The sequence below is a fragment of the Scophthalmus maximus genome, chromosome 9 (assembly GCF_022379125.1).
Source record: "Scophthalmus maximus strain ysfricsl-2021 chromosome 9, ASM2237912v1, whole genome shotgun sequence".
Lineage (NCBI taxonomy): Eukaryota > Metazoa > Chordata > Actinopteri > Pleuronectiformes > Scophthalmidae > Scophthalmus > Scophthalmus maximus.
The window spans coordinates 13,397,501-13,413,735 of NC_061523.1; the positions used below are offsets into that span (position 1 = coordinate 13,397,501).

A 16,235-nucleotide genomic window follows, 5' to 3' on the forward strand; every position below is an offset into this window, starting at 1 on the left:
AATATTCTAAGAGCTATATCTCCCATTCTGGCTGCGGTCTGGATGCTGGTGGGATATGAGGTAGTTAAACAGGTGTTAAACACATCTGCAGCAGAGGCCACTCACAGTGATGGGGATGAGAAATCTTCACAAGACATACCAGAGGTCATTATATGAAGGTGTAAAGGGAAATGTGCATGTGTTCTTGCTGCATACGGCCCATTTCAGCATCTAGTTTATAAACTAAATATATTTTAAGAGTGCAAGAAGAAGCATAAGCAGATGAGTGACAGATCTGGAAGCTGATGATGGTGAAGACGAAGCATATCTGTGCTTTTTGACGCAGTGCAGTCAGACTGTGTTTGAATTCAACTTCCCCGTTCAGTTCACAGACTCATTGTAAATCAGCATGAATCACGACGAGCTTGATGAGCAAGTGTGTGTGTGTGTGTGTGTGTGTATCAACAGTCGGCAGAGGACAACCCTTCGAGAGGATTAATTAGTAAATACTGCAGGATGTTCTGAGAAGTGGGGAGAGAAAAGAGGCGGAGGAGGGAAGCGAGAGGAAAAACAAGCCCCAGTGCCCTAATTTACTTCTCTTATGGAACGTCACCGACCCTTCATCTCCCCTTCTCTTTGTTCTCCCCTCCCATCATCTCTGCATCTCTACCAACATACAGAATTCTTTTACTTGGTCAAAATACTTTCCTTTCCTCGTTTCCTTTCTTGTATTGTCCCTACATCCATCTCCTAGTCTCTCTTTTGCTAACCCAGATAACCAGACACACTCTGCTCCAGATAAAATAGAGATCTGTCAGTCTCCCTTTGTGACCCTGCCTTTCCTCTATCCCTCCTCCATCTATCCATCCATCCCTTCCCTCACTCCCCTCCTCTCCCCTTATAGTGACCTCTCTGTTTCAATCTGAGGTTGCGTTGGATATCCACAGAGCCGTGTTTTGTCATCCGTCTGTCCCTGTCCATAAACCTCAAATATTCATGTGCCTGCTCTGCATCGCGCAACAACCCATGATGTCGGCTGGCAACAGACTCCCAGTTTCCATGACAACCTCCACCATCCATCCTCACCCCCCCTTTCCTCTCCCTCTCAGTTGGGTGGGAAGAGAGGGGCGGCGGCGGCGGTGGCGGTGATCACCTCCCTGGCAACATGAAGCAATCGGGGGAGACGTGTTAGCATCACAGGGAGTAGATCACCAGGAGGTGAGACAGAATGAACAGAAGAGGAGAGAAGAGCGGGATGCTAATTACAGAGATTTTAGACAAAAGGAAAAATGAGACAGAAGAGACGGAAGAAAGACAAAACTAAAATCTTTAAACAGGGGACGACTCCATAAAGACACAAGCCTCCCCATCCTCCTCGGCCTCCCTCCTGGTCTCCTCCTCTGTGTCATCTCTTTGTCCTTTCTCTACTATCCCCCCCCCCCCCCCCCCCCCCCCGCCCATAAAGAACCGAGAGACTATAAGCTGCTTACTGTAATACAGCTGCACAATGGCTTCTCATACTCCTCTTTTACCCCCTCAACCACCCTGCCTGCCTGAAAAATAGATTGTAATGCCACACGCTGCCCCCTATCCACATGTGTCGCCTTACAGTGGGTGTTCCTGGGAGGTAGCTTCTCTGAACCGGACGTGACATTGCAGCACGCTCGCTCGTCCTCTCTGCCGAGAAATGTCTCTGGACTATAGGATTTAATGGAACACTTGACCCATGTGTCCGTTATGCTATCAGTATCGATCTGTGACTCATGTCGGCGCTGCTCTGCTGTAACTGTCCACCGATCTCAGTTCAGTCATTGTTCACAGGCCTGATCTTTTCCTCTCATCGCCTCTGCCGCCATCAATATTGTATAATTGACTGAGCATCATCCACCGGTTATTACACCCGGTTTCGGCTGCAGCTATACATTCACATCTGTGTTTTCTCCGTCTATGTGGGTCATCTCTCTCTCTCACTGCATCACTCCCTCCCTCTCCTCTGCTAATACCAGTGTAGACTCCATTTTGGAAGTGGGGAGGGAAAAAAAAGCTTGAAAGCTTGCACAAAAGAATAAAAAATACATTAAACCCAACATGTATGGAGAGAGAGCAAGTAGTAAGGAATCGATGCGGAGGACAGGAGGTTGAAAGAGAAATTAAGGAAAAAGAGGAGAGAAGAGGAAGAGTCATGAAGGAGACAAAAAAGGGCGGAGAGAGAGGTGTGGGAAGCAGACGAGACAGGCAGGAAAAACATCAAGGGAAGTCGACTATGGCTGCTGATCTTTTCCCAGCAGGAGGTTAAGTGTAACCATGGTTACAAGGCATAAGGAGTGATGTCATCGTCTCCGAAATGGGCTTGGCATGGTGGGGGTATTTTGTCTCACATCAGGAGAAACGAGTTCATGTATCTGGATTTCTGGTTTCATTTAGAGACACTAAAGACAAAAACAATACATGTCCATTTTAAATTGAATAGTGAATGTACAATTAATCTCAATCCTCAAAGAGGCTGGAACAAGCAAGTATATGACATTTTTGCATTACAGGTGAACTAGCTATTGTTTTCTGAATCGACTACTCACACCTGAACAGCGTTCTAGTGTCGACACATACATCTTCAAACATTTCCACATAATTACATGACGGAAATGAACCATGTATTCAACAGCAATGACACGTATTCATCTAAGAATAAAGATCTGTCCGCAAACTGGTTTTGGAACCAAAACATTTTGAGAGGTTTGAATTTCTGTCTGTGCAGGAATCTGGTGTGTTTAACCTCTAAATGTCACTGTGGGTGTAGGGTACTCATCTTCACCCTGCGCTCGACCTCGTCATATGGGGTGATACCTTATGTAGGACACAGACGCACGCACGCACGCACACACGTAGACATCCTTGCAAGACATGCATGCGTGCACCTCATAAATACATATATGTGCCACACCCAGAAATCAACTGCCCCCAGAGGAAATCAGACTCCTGCAGGCTCGGCCAATGTAGGTCAATAGACTGACAGCTCCCCTACCTCCATCAATGTGTATGGACAGATAGGGGGCAGGAGGGACACACACACACACACACACACACACACACAATTTTGATCACCTTCTATCGTATAGTGACAAGAATTTAAAACTACTAACTACAAAAATAAACATGTGTGTATATATCATGCATGTGTGTGTGCGCAAATGGACACGTGAAGATATAGTAGACAAACAGGAGGATCTCATCAAATGGGTCAGTGGCTCAGACCCTTGTGATTAGAGCCTGACTATAGTCCACACAGACACAACAGCCTCAGGGGCTCCTCGTGGCACCAGCATCATCTCACATCCCTATATTATCAGTGATCAACCACTTCATCACCACACCCTGCTGTCGTCCTGCTGAGACCACCTCAGGTCAGTTCTTTTGTCTTATCAGTAAAGACGTTCAACTAAAAAGCCATAATCACGGTTTTGTGTGCCCTGCAAGAACATGTGGTTTAACCCAACGTGAACACCAACAGAGCAGACGTATACTTTCTAGATCCCAATGGGACCTTCGTGTTTCCTCTGTTTTTTTTTGTGAGTCATTACCGTCTTTTTTTTTTAAATCACAAACATTATGAGTGATCAAAGCAAAAGGAAGAATTCTCCTATCAAATATCCAAACAGCCCCGACAGACAGTTGAGGTGAAATACGCGACTGCATGTCCTGGTACTGGTTCACAGGGACGGTCCACATCAGTCAGCTGTGGTCGGACTACAGGATGACAGATTAGGGCTCTAAACACGGCCATAGTTTGTCAACGTGTCACTGTAAGATTAATGTCAGTTTTGTTTTCTGTCCACACTGATGTTGTCCCTACTGCTACTGACGTCATCACCGACGTCTCTATCATTATTATCTATTGACTGTATATGTGAAGGCTCTGTGTATCTCGACTGTGCATGTGGGAGAGAGTGAAAAGGGGAGGGGAGCCTGGAAAGAGAGGCAGCACTATGGTCATGCATGTGGCAGTGCAACCCCTGGTGCTTATTGATATTCTGTTTGCATCGGCCATCAGCGCAGCCTGCAGGAGAAGACAGACCCTCGTCTCTCTCAACCTCTCTCACATTTTTCACCCTCAGAGAGACGATGCTGCGCTGGGATGAGCCGCGATGTCGCTGATCAGCAAAAACGAAATGTGCAGAGATGAAAATTGTGGGTGGAGGAAGGACTTGTGTGTATTCATGAGTGTTGAAGTGGAATTGTCGGGTGTAAGATGAATTTGGGCAGGGGGAGAAAAAATAAAAAGGAGTTTCTGCCATATATACATGTACATTGTACCTGATGTTCATCACCGTTTCATCATGGTGACTGCGGGAGGAAAGGCAAATGTGCCTCGACTGAGGAGAGGGAAAGAAAAGTGAAGGAGAAAATGGGAGCAAATGCTAAAGAAAGTAAACAAGGAGGTAAGAACAGAGAGGAAAGGAGGTTTGTTAAATAAAAACAATTGATAAACTTCCGCACAACAATCTGTAAAAAAAAAGAGGCCTGATTCAGATAATGCACTTATCTTTACAAAAGCCACATCTGCTCTTTAATGGGATTCAATGCTTAGGTTGTCTCTGTATGTGTGATGTCCTGAGATCTGACACAAACACACACACACACACACACACACACACACACATACACACACACACACACAGATCAAAGTCCTTTTCACAACATGATGTCAGAAACATTCACTCATGCTGATATGCTGACTGTTTTCTCAGCAGACACATATTGTTTTTGTGCAAAACATGCCTCACACCTCCATATGAGCAAATACATAAAAAACAACACGCAAACACAGAGGATGAACAGACAGAAAAATCAGACGACAGGCAGTTATGGGATGGAGAGATCTAACACAGAGGAAGGGATGGAGGAAGCCAAGGAGGAGAGTGAGACAGTGGAAGACAAAATGATTATTTCCTGCAGGAAAGCACAAACCGATAAGGAGGGAAAAGCAGAACTGTGTATAGAAGCAACTCGACAGACGAGGAAAAATACGATACACAGAGAAGCAGACAGACTCGCAAAGACGTCTGCATGAGACCGACAGTGTTTTTCATCTGCACAGCTCGGAGCCTGCAGGGTGAAGACGCCGGGCAGCGCTGTGATGATGGAGATGTCAGTCAGTGGTGTGATGGCACAGCCAATCGGTTGACACTCACTGGCCCATGTTAATTGTGTGCTAATTGTGTTTCACATGGAGAGTTGTTGTACATGAAGCCGAGTAATTTGATCAAGGGGATAGCATTAAGATATCATGACCAACGCAGGGAGGTTGAATGAGGCAGGGAGACACGTTTACACACCAGGAGACCTGTGTGCTCATAGGAAGGAAAACTCAAAACGACGCAAATTAGTACATATCCCACATTTACATGCACACATGTACTATCATTCAAACACCGGCTGAGGTTTCTTGGCATTCATCAGCGGTGTATTTCTCTCCTTAACCAGCAGGAAAGTTGAGAAATGTCCAATCTAAACAAATGAAGTGGGGCTTTAATCCACAGTTCTCTGAAAAACTGAGACTGGGAGAAAGGGAGAGGAGCTCTGGAGTGTACAGCCAAGTTTAAGACAAATGAAACATTTATTTCCACAGCTCTGGCAATGAGGAGGCTAAAAGCAGCCAGGGACACACACACACAAACACATACACACACACACACACACACACACACACACACACACACACACACACACACACACACACACGGACAAAATGTCAGAGCAAAATAGAATTTAATAAAGAAAGTATATATATATTTTGTTCTCTGTATGTCTATCCATTGTTTTTCTGTTGCACAGCTGAGGTCACATCTCCACATCTAACACTCTCTCTTCCTCCTCCTCCTCCTCCTCTGCAGGAGGCGGAGGGGTGACAGATATGCTCCAAGGTTCACTTCGCTACCTGGAGACCGACAGCCTCCCTCCACTGGCCAATCAGAGGCTAAGACACACAGCCTCCCGCTCTTCCATTGGTCCAGTGCTCCGGGGAACTCATTCCACTATCAATGGCCGTATCATTGTGTCGCCTGGCAGTGCTGAAGCCAATTATACTGCCCCCCTTCTTTGTTCAGACCTCTTTTCTCCAGCAGACCCCCTTCACGCACATAAGGGCACACACACTCACGCATACACACACATACACACACACTCACGCATACAAATCTCCCCCGACTCCCCAGAATGTCACAACAAGAGACTGAGGGAGTCTGGGAATCAGGAGAACCTGAAAGTCATAGTAATGAGACATCACTATGGATCCCACCATGATCCATCCAACTTCCACCACAACAAACCCACAGATATTAAACATTCATAAAATAATACACTAAACAGAAACCTATATATATATATATATATTCTCTTTTTTTTTTTACTTTAACCATGAACTGTTTACAGCAGTTGTTGTGCAGCTGCAACATTTGAGAGGTGTGTTCGGTTCCTGATGATGTCGGTAGATTATTATTGCTCCCGGTGACGACATTAACACGCTCTTCATTGTTTCATCTAAACATTTGATTAAAAACTGCAAGTGTCAACCTCAAGGTGTGGCAGCAGCATTACATTACACTATTTTTTGCTCATCCAAAATCGAACAAATCATACCTGTGAACGCACGCGGCCAGGTGCAAGACCAGCAAAAATGAAAACAGACGGCACAACAAATCCAAATCTACTTCGCATGTGAAGGTCCGCCGAAGACAGCGGAACATGTTTCGTCACCACCCTGACGGGGGCAAGACAGCTGAAAACCCCGGTGTAAAGAAAGTGAGGTGCTGGACAAGAGATGTGCAACTTTTTGTGGTTAACATCTCGTGTTTTTCATTCTAACCTTGAAGCAAAAAGACGCCTTTTATGATTTTTGTGACTTTAATGAACAACTTGGACCTGTTGAATCACTGTTAGCAGGATGACAGAACCGTGAGTAGCAGTCAGTGACCATTAATGGAACATTTTAAATCAATTCAGCGCTTTCCTGGTTCTATCGACCACTCAAACTGTTTTATAGTTACACACGCCTCTACTGTATATACGCACCAGTCACACACTTCAGCATGCGAACTGGAGGAGCTGGGGATTGAACCACCAACGTTCTGGTTAGTGGACGACCCACTCTAGCTCCTGAGCCACAGCAATGCCTCAGCCGATCCTGTCACCTGTCTTACCCTCACTGAGTCTTCCTACAGCGCCCTGTCGTCGACATGAACAGGATGTTTACACACAGTCAACCGCGGCGTCACGGGAGTGTAGCAGAACATGAGCACACGTTCAGACACACCTCCGTCAGAAACAAACCTGTAGGCTACACAAATATTCCAAGCAAAGGATGCAAACACAGCGGGCCCGAGTCCAGAACACACACACACACACACAGAGAAAACAAACACAGGTCATTTGTTCTCAGCTGCTCCCGTGGTATTGTCGGTGTGAACAAAGTACACAGCCCTCGGCCTTTGCTCATCACCTAATCACTTCATGGTGGCCATGGTCTGTGTCAGTACCTCAGCCTCTTTCCATCTGCTCTTCCACATACTCTCTATTTCATTCATTCTCAAACCTCCTCACAGCTTTCAAGTGCAAATCTCACCCGCTCTTCCCAACTGTGTTAGTCACTCACTCTCCTTCAGAATTAGGCACAACCTCTTTATTTAGGCGTTTCCCTTTTAACATGTAAATCCTCTGTTTGTTGAGTTGGGCCCATCCTCACTCATAGGCCTCATCATCCTCCTTAGCTCAACTTGTCCTGACATCACTTTCATTCTTCAGTTGAACAAGGACATTCCTCCTGCAGCTCTACTACACAACTGACTCCAGCAACCCGTCTGTAGACAACATACGGAACTCAAATGCACACAAACACCAGTGCAAGCAAAGAGCTGTGGGCCGTGTTATAGTGACTTTGATTAGGATCAGATGCTAGTGATTGACTGACTAGTTTTCAAAGAGACACAGACGCTCACATGGATACAAAGAGATAAAGCACATTTTGATTAACAATCTTCTTTAGTGTCAAGCCAGATTCATTACAGCCCCATTGCCGCCATGTGTGTGTGTGTGTGTGCGTGTGCGTTTTCCCACAGAACGATCATAAATGATGAAAGGAAGTCAGCGTTTTCTGGTTAAATTAACACGGCCAGTTAATGAGGTGAAAGCTCAGTTTCACTAAAGAGCACGGGCACAGGGGAGCTGCTGGGAAATGGGTCCCTTATTCTCCAGGTGTTTCACATGAAACGACTTCCAAAAACAGAACTCATTATTTCCTGAAGGACTGGTGAATCAGAGAGGAGGGCCACCAGCAGGGGCTCCGCTTTACAACGAGAGAAAAGCAAATGTGCAACAAGAATGTTTTCAATATTTTGAACAAAGGATCGTTGGGGGAATAAATGTGAATTCACTTCTCCGGCGAACAGTCTACTTCTGAATAATAAAGGGCATCATTTTAAATGTAATAAAAAGTCTGAACAGAAGGTGAACGATTTTGGAGATGTGGAAAGAAAGAGAGGAATCGACTCACCTCACTGAAAAAAAGCTGAGGCCAAAAAGGAAAAGCTGCAGCTGTTTTGCCAGGCTTGCAACTGCGGTGGGTGCATGACACAGAAGGGCATTTCTGAGATGTATTTCCAGACAGGACACTGACCACTGCAGGGAGGAAACGGGAATTAGTGGAGATCATGATTCCACATATTTTATTTCAGGAAACCTTTGGGAGTCAGTGCGGCCGTCCGAGGAAAGGAGGAGAAGGGAGATCCAGGTCGACGATCGTACTGTCAGATGACGGGACACAGGTGAGCCTCCTCTATGAGCTGGACGCTCCTGTTAGAAGGAAACTCAACACATTTAAAAGTCCTGGTGAGCATTACTGAATGTGTGAAAAAGAAGTTGTACAACTTTTGAGACTTGTTTGAACATTGTGAATGTTATCGGGCTCTTTTTAAGTTACATGTAAACTGGGCAACCATGAGTCTCCACGCTCTGGCCTCACTCAACCATTTTATTTCTTAGAAAGACTGTTTTTCTTTTCTTTCTTTTTTTTTTTTACAAAATAAACTGTAAACGGAGGCCAGAGCACTGAGATGTTGAGTTCTTGCTGGAGGTGGTGAGAGGGGGAAGAACAGCTAGAGGTAGATGTGAAAAGAAATAGAGAGACACATGATAACAAACAATAAAAGGCATCAACTGTTCTCAATCTCTCTCTCCCGCTCTCTCACAAACACAAACACACACACACACTTTAATGGTCATAGTGAGGGATCATGTTGAAGACGGGCACACAAAGTTGGAAAATGTCCCTGGAAACCCTGGAGCCACAGAAAAGCCTGGAATTCGTCTGTAAAAATAACTAATCCCTCTGTTTATTCATTCTTCTGCTGCCTATTGGCAATAAAGTGATAGTTTCAGAGTGCAGCGGCGATCTGGTATGTTACAGCACAATGTGTTTACACAAGAGAGAAGGGAGGAGAGAGGAGGCACAGAGAGAAGAGGCACTAGTAAATACAAGAACACAAACGAGCTGGAAAGTACACACACCGGCATTTCATCCCATTACCACGTCAGCAACATCACGGTGTCATGAACAATGGGACACAACTTAAGAATGAGCCAATCGCATCCTAAATTAAGACATTTTAATAGTTTTGTGTAGCAAACAGAATGACTATGTGCATTATTCTGTGTACATAGAGAAAGCTGAGAAAAAAAATTGTCTCCACTCAAATACATTAAAACAATCACTTGTAAAAATTCACAAAGAAAAACATATTCTTAAAAAAAGAATTTAGGAGCAAAAGGAATGATGCAAATTAAAAAACAACAACAAATATTCCAGTGATGTTATGCTGATATCCTTTTCTCCTCAAACAGCTGGTATCTGGTGCACAGTCACCTGGCACTGTCCACCTGATCAGACGGGCAGAATATCACTATCGACGATGAAACAGCAGTCGTGTCTCTGGTTGAAACTACGACATATTTTGTGCTTGAGTGCAGCCGCAGCAGTCGATTGGGCATTTTGCACCAGATTATTTGCATCATTACTGGATTAGAGCAGAAGATCAGAACAAAGAACCTAATTTAGTTTTATGTTAAGTGCCAGTTCCTCCATGTCCAACGACATTCAAATGTATATACGGAAGATGTCTTGCAATGGCTGGTGGTGATGAGAACATTTTTATTTAATTCCTGAAATTCACAACTTTTGGGGCCATCGAGATTTCTCCAGTGCAACGTTGAGCACTGATCTCGAGTCAGTGGGTTGTTAAAGGCCATTGTGGTTTTTACATCCTGAGGTTGGCTTGGTGTCGGGGCGAGAGAGCACGCCACAGGGTTGTTTGCATAGGAATACATATTGCATGGAGCAGTTGACATCATATCTCAGGATTCCTGTCAGATGTAACACCACCACATCATGGCAACATGTTTGCTGGTGCCTGCTGAATACCAACAGAAGCAAGGCCAGACAGTCAGCGACTAGTGCTGCAGTTCAGTGGGAGGGAAAGTGGGTGAACACACACACACACACACACACACACACACACACACACACACACACACACACACACACACACACACACACACACACACACACACACACACACACACACACACACACACACACACACACACACACACACACACACACACACACACACACACACACACACACACACACACACACACACGTACTCGTCTCAGCAGTTTTTGGGCAGTTTTCCAGTGTGCTATATCCTCAGCAGAAAGACCACAAAGCTGCTTATGAAACCTAGCATTTATGACAGCATGGTCGGGACCGTACAGTAATTACAGATGGCAGCACACGCGCACACTCAAACCTACATGCACAAACACAGACACTTGTAGGGAGTCAATTTGTGCACACAGGACTAAATATAGGCGGCTTACTAAACACAGACACTCATACACACAGGCATATAAAGTACTCTAGGTTTTGTATGGAAACACCCTTTTTAGAGATTTTTTTGGTTTAATTGACTGAGGAAGAACCGTGTCCTCTAACTTTACTTCCCTCTGGGGGTTTGTGAGAATGTTCATGTTCACGATGAAAGGTTTTCTCCGTATAAATGCTGTGGACATGTGTGGCAACACATCTTTAGACAGGTTTATGTAAATGATCTCCATATTTACATCAAATCTGACCCATACATGCAAAACAAGTGAACAAAACAGAAATAAAGATAAGAAACACCGAAACACCCGGGTGATGACTACTGTTTGACTGGTCCACACACCACCTCGGTGCAAACTGTGCCTCGACAAAACCAGGAGGTGAATTAACAAAGACTGGATTTCTATTGCTTGGCACTTTTTTTTTCAATAGTACAGCAACATGGTTAACATTTACAAACAGTAACATACAGTATATTAGACAGATATAACATAGTATGTTCCATAGATAAACAAAAAAAAACTGGTTGTGGCTGAAACATCCAGAGAAAACTCTGAAGCACCCGCAGGATGAGTCACATTCCAGACGTTCCCAGTCTAAATTTGGAAATGACCACAGGAAAAAAAAGAAGGGTGGATCCCTCGTGAGTAAGTCTTTGGAATTCCTCAAGATGCCCTTTGATAAATGACAGGTGAATTAGATGATGCAGAAATACAGGAAAAATACTAAATACATACAGAAACAGATATGTGCACATGCTGAAGAAAGCAATTTAAGATTATGATATTGGCCTCTTTCAGATATCTGCCTTTCCCCGTCCACACAGCCAGAGCTAAACCCTAAAAGATGGTCCTGTTAAGACAAAGGTTGGAAAAAACACGGGCCTTTTTTTTCAGTAAACTTATCTCAGGTTGATATTTGCCCCTGGAATGCCTAAGAAATAAATCGTTGTTTGCATATCACCCGAGTAAAAACTTCCTGCATGTGTTGCCTAATTAGACCGTCGGGGAGCAGCCTCCAGTAAGTCCTCCAGCGACTCGGCCCCTTCTGGCTTGGGCTCCTCTTTCTCCTCGGTCTTGGTCTTCTTTGTGGGAACTTTACTCGACGAAGGCGCGTCCTCCTGCATCAGCTCTTTGGCCAGGATGTTGGTCACTGCATGACCAGCTCGTCTGTGGTTGGCTGAGAAAGATAAGAGAGTGAGTGGGTGAGATAAACAAATACAGAAATGATGATGAATTAGAGTAGATATAGGATTTCAGAGCGTACAGATATGTCAGTGCATGCCTTCAAGTGACATATCTGCTGTACGTGCAAAAATAGACATCAGATAGCCAGATACTGAACGTTTGTCACTGCAAATATAAAGACACGACCAGTTCAAAGAGTTAAGACACTCACTACTGGGCTGTGTGAGCCTCCGAGAACTTCTGAATGATAAAACACAAAATGGGTGTTTGCTTTCTCTCCGGCGCACGCACGCACGCACGCACGCACGCACGCACGCACACGCACACACACACATGCGCACACACGAATTACTATGAAAGACAAAAACACAAATGACCAAGTAAAGTGGTCGTGCATGTGTGTGAATTAGAGTACTATATGGAGCAACTCACTGCTGATGTCAGATTAGACCTAGACAAAGAGTAATGAAATAAATGGAATAAGAGGAAGAGGATGTAAGTGATGAGATGAAGGAATAGAGATGGTGAGGGTGTTAAAGCAAGGAGGAAAGGAAGAGAGAAGACGGAGGCTGGGACACCGTGAAGAGTGGGATGATTCATGCTGTGGGAGGATTAAAGAGGCAGAGGATGAAGGAAAATGAGACAAACATAGATGGAGAGACTGAGTGGGAAGAGAAATGAGCTATGAGGAATGACAGGAATAAGTAGTGAAATAGGTCCAAGAGGAACAGGGGATGTGAAGAGTGATAAGAGGTGCACAGGGAGGGAGAGAGAGAAATGGAACAAGTGTGACAGATTATGCCCTGAGGATGCTGTCATTTTTATTTTTTTACCTGCTTACCGTTACTTCCTCTCCTGCCGCACGCACATGCGCACACGCGCACACGCATGCACACACACTAGCAGCCTTGCCTTTACCTCTCCCTTCCTTCATCCCTCTATCCTTTACCACTCTCATCACTCTCCTGTGTGGGAGGACAGCTGTGCAGCAGTGGCCATTTTGAATTATATAGGTCAGTGGGAGATCGTGTTTGTGTGTTTGCTGTGTTTTTTATGCCTGGTGTACGTCAAGAGCTCTTCCCTCCTCAGGCATAAGATGCTCTGAATAAAATGTTCACATCAGTACATGACACATTTGTTATCATAAACACGGACATTGATGTAAGGAGAAAAAAACAAAACATCAATCCATCAATGTCATGATGTAGACCGATTGAAATACACATGCAAATGAACCATGCTAACACAAACAACAAACCAAGACTTGATGCATGGTTCTGATAGAGAAAACACACACACACACACACACACACACACACACACACACACACACACACACACACACACACACACACACACACACACACAGTTACCGAGCAGGTCTCCAGAACTAGCTGTGACAAAGACACAATTGAGTCTGGGGAGAAAGAGGAGAAAGAAGGAGGATCATGTTCACAGTCGTCTTGTTTGTGTGAGCCTCAGCTGGACTGATCAGCACAGACAGCTGGGGTGTCAAACTATCACCTCGCACACAGAGACACACACAGATTAGTCCCCATCGTAATCACCAGTACATGGGAACACTTCCTCTCTTTCTCAGTCTCGTCTCACATGCGTCCTTCATATCTATTTCCGTCCCATTCCTAACCTCCTCTCCCTTACTCATAATGTATAAATTAGAAATTATGCAAATGACCTGAAAAACAGAGAGTGTGTGTGTGTGCGTTACTCTACATGGATTGGTACTGTGCTTGTCCTAAAAAAAAAACCTGCAGAGAATAGCTCTTCAAAGGCTTTCAACCCAGCTCTTCTCCTCTCTCCTCCTCCTCCAGAATATCTGCAAAACGATCTTTTGAGGAATGACTCAGGTTCCCGTGCCTTCCACTGGAAACTTTCCGAAAAGATTGACGCAGTAAAAATATTCCATTGAGATTGTGATTAACTTATTTAAAATAGCCCTCAGCTGAGATGTCTGTGGCTCTGGAGGGAGCCGTCTAAAGCCAAAGAACTTAACCCTGATGATGAGATGTATGTTCCACTGTTTTTGGAGCCTGACTTGTACTAGGAACTAAGGATATATCAACATCTGCTGCTTTCATGACGCTTCTTTTAAATCTGTAACTTGCATGCTTCCCAACTTTGTAGACGTACAGCATACAGTCACTGGAATTCTTTGCAAACATTGGAAATTCCAATCATGCATCCAAAAACAAGCTCCATGGACTCAGCATGAAGTCTGGTGGTTTGAGAAAATGGATATGAAACGTCAGGTCTCACAACAAAGACTATTGTTAGGTCAGTTTACTGGTGGGTGAGAGATTGAATGAGGGTGTTTGCAGACTGAGAGCAGATTGCAGGCACAAAGAGTGTAGGGAAAACATCATCTGTAACATATTACACTCCGGGAGGCTGAATAATGACGGCCTGATGAGGGAAAAAAATGCTTTGTTGTTGTACAGTATGTGTGTGCTGCCCTTATGAGTGGAAAATAGAGAAACGGGAGAAGAGCGAGGAGGGAAAAAAGTGTAGTTCAGTTTGTGATGAGGAAACCAAGAACCAGCTCAGTACTTCAATGCTGAAGGAAACAGAAAATTCTCACCTCTTCTCTGATCACATTATTCCAGCTCTCATATGTTATGGAAGCAAAATCTGCAAGCTGTGATGCTGATGAAGTGAATGACAAGAAGCATGACGACATGGTAACAGTGCCACGACTAGCATGATGCTGTATCTACAGATGTAGGCTGGATCTCCATCAGCTTCTCCAGCTAAGCAGAGAATCATATCGCCCTCCTCAGGCCACACTGGGGAACACACGGCTGCTCTGCACTAGAGGACTGTGGGACAGAGTGACGTCATCCAAAACAATAGTGGCTATCGAGTCTGTGTTAGAATTGATGGGCAAGGATTCATTTTATAATACGTCACCGAATGGGCTCAACTGGTGCATGTATGTGGTTTGCTGGTCTGATTTATCATAGTGGGTGTTTAGTTGATTATGCACATGACATCACCCCTTCTTTAGTAATGGTTTGACTGATTAGCACTCTCCTATTGGTCTGAATGATTTCTGTTGTGTGTGTGTGAACATCTGTGAAAGCAGAGATCATTTTTTGTAAGAGCAGACTGTCTGCAGAGCCAGCGTGTGCCTCTATTGTTGCTAACCCCTTTATCTCTGCCCCGCTGCTGTGACTGGTGCTTTGTCAACTTGTTGCTACTGTGATTGGTTGTTCCAGAAAGGGTCAGGTCCCAGCAGATGGGTCTATAGTGAGTGTTCAGACACATCATTCCTTCACTTAAACTGCTTTGAGGAAACAAACACATGAATTAGCCAAATGTAGCCAAGCTGACGAGTCTGGATTCATACAAACAGACATAGACTGACCTTAGAGCGAAACAATCTACAACTGAAAACCAGAGTGTGATGGTGTTTGAAAAAGTAATGCAAGGTTGTCTGTCCTCTGGAACATAATGTGCCTGTTTGGGTGTCTGTATTGGTATGCAAACGTCATGGATGTGTGTCTTTGTATTGGCATGCGGGCATCTGGTTTGTGTGCATTTTGCTTAATGGTGCTTGCGTATGTGGAGGGGGCAAGACAGACGGAGGGTAGACAGCTGAGGATCCCCCTGCAGTCTATTCATTCTATACAACCAGCGCGCAAACACACACGCAAACACACACACACACACACACACACACACACACACACACACACACACACACACACACACACACACACACACACACACACACACACACACACACACACACACACACACACACACACACACACACACACACACACACACACACACACACACACACACACACACACAGAGTGAACTGAGGTGCAGGTCAAAGGTGGGAGCCTCAGCAGCCTTGTGGTTTTTCCATTCAGTCGCACTGCTGTGACACAATGAGCACGACAACACACTCAGTAGTCCTTTAACAGTAAGTGGGTGACGTCTGCATTCGCCACAGCTGTGACGAAATGAAAACAAAGAGGGGAAAGGAGGGACACACTTCACGTAATGGAGACCATTACACGCACAATGGTGACCAATAGCTTCAAAGAGCCCCGTTTTACAAATGTATGATATAATAGAAATTAAAAAAGAACAAGTCAGATCATATA

The 16,235-nt window shown here is 44.7% G+C and overlaps 1 protein-coding gene across 2 annotated transcripts in view; it reads right to left on the reverse strand.

Moving 5' to 3' along the window:
* Nucleotides 1–9,620: 9,620 nt before the first annotated feature.
* Nucleotides 9,621–16,235, reverse strand: part of LOC118318994 (protein diaphanous homolog 1) — an 88,899-nt gene continuing 82,284 nt past the window's right edge. For both annotated transcript variants that reach the window (XM_035649020.2, XM_035649019.2), the window contains one exon: nt 9,621–12,091. In XM_035649020.2, the coding sequence (XP_035504913.1) occupies nt 11,904–12,091 (188 nt within the window). In that variant the 3' untranslated portion in view covers nt 9,621–11,903. The remainder of the gene's footprint in view (nt 12,092–16,235) is intronic.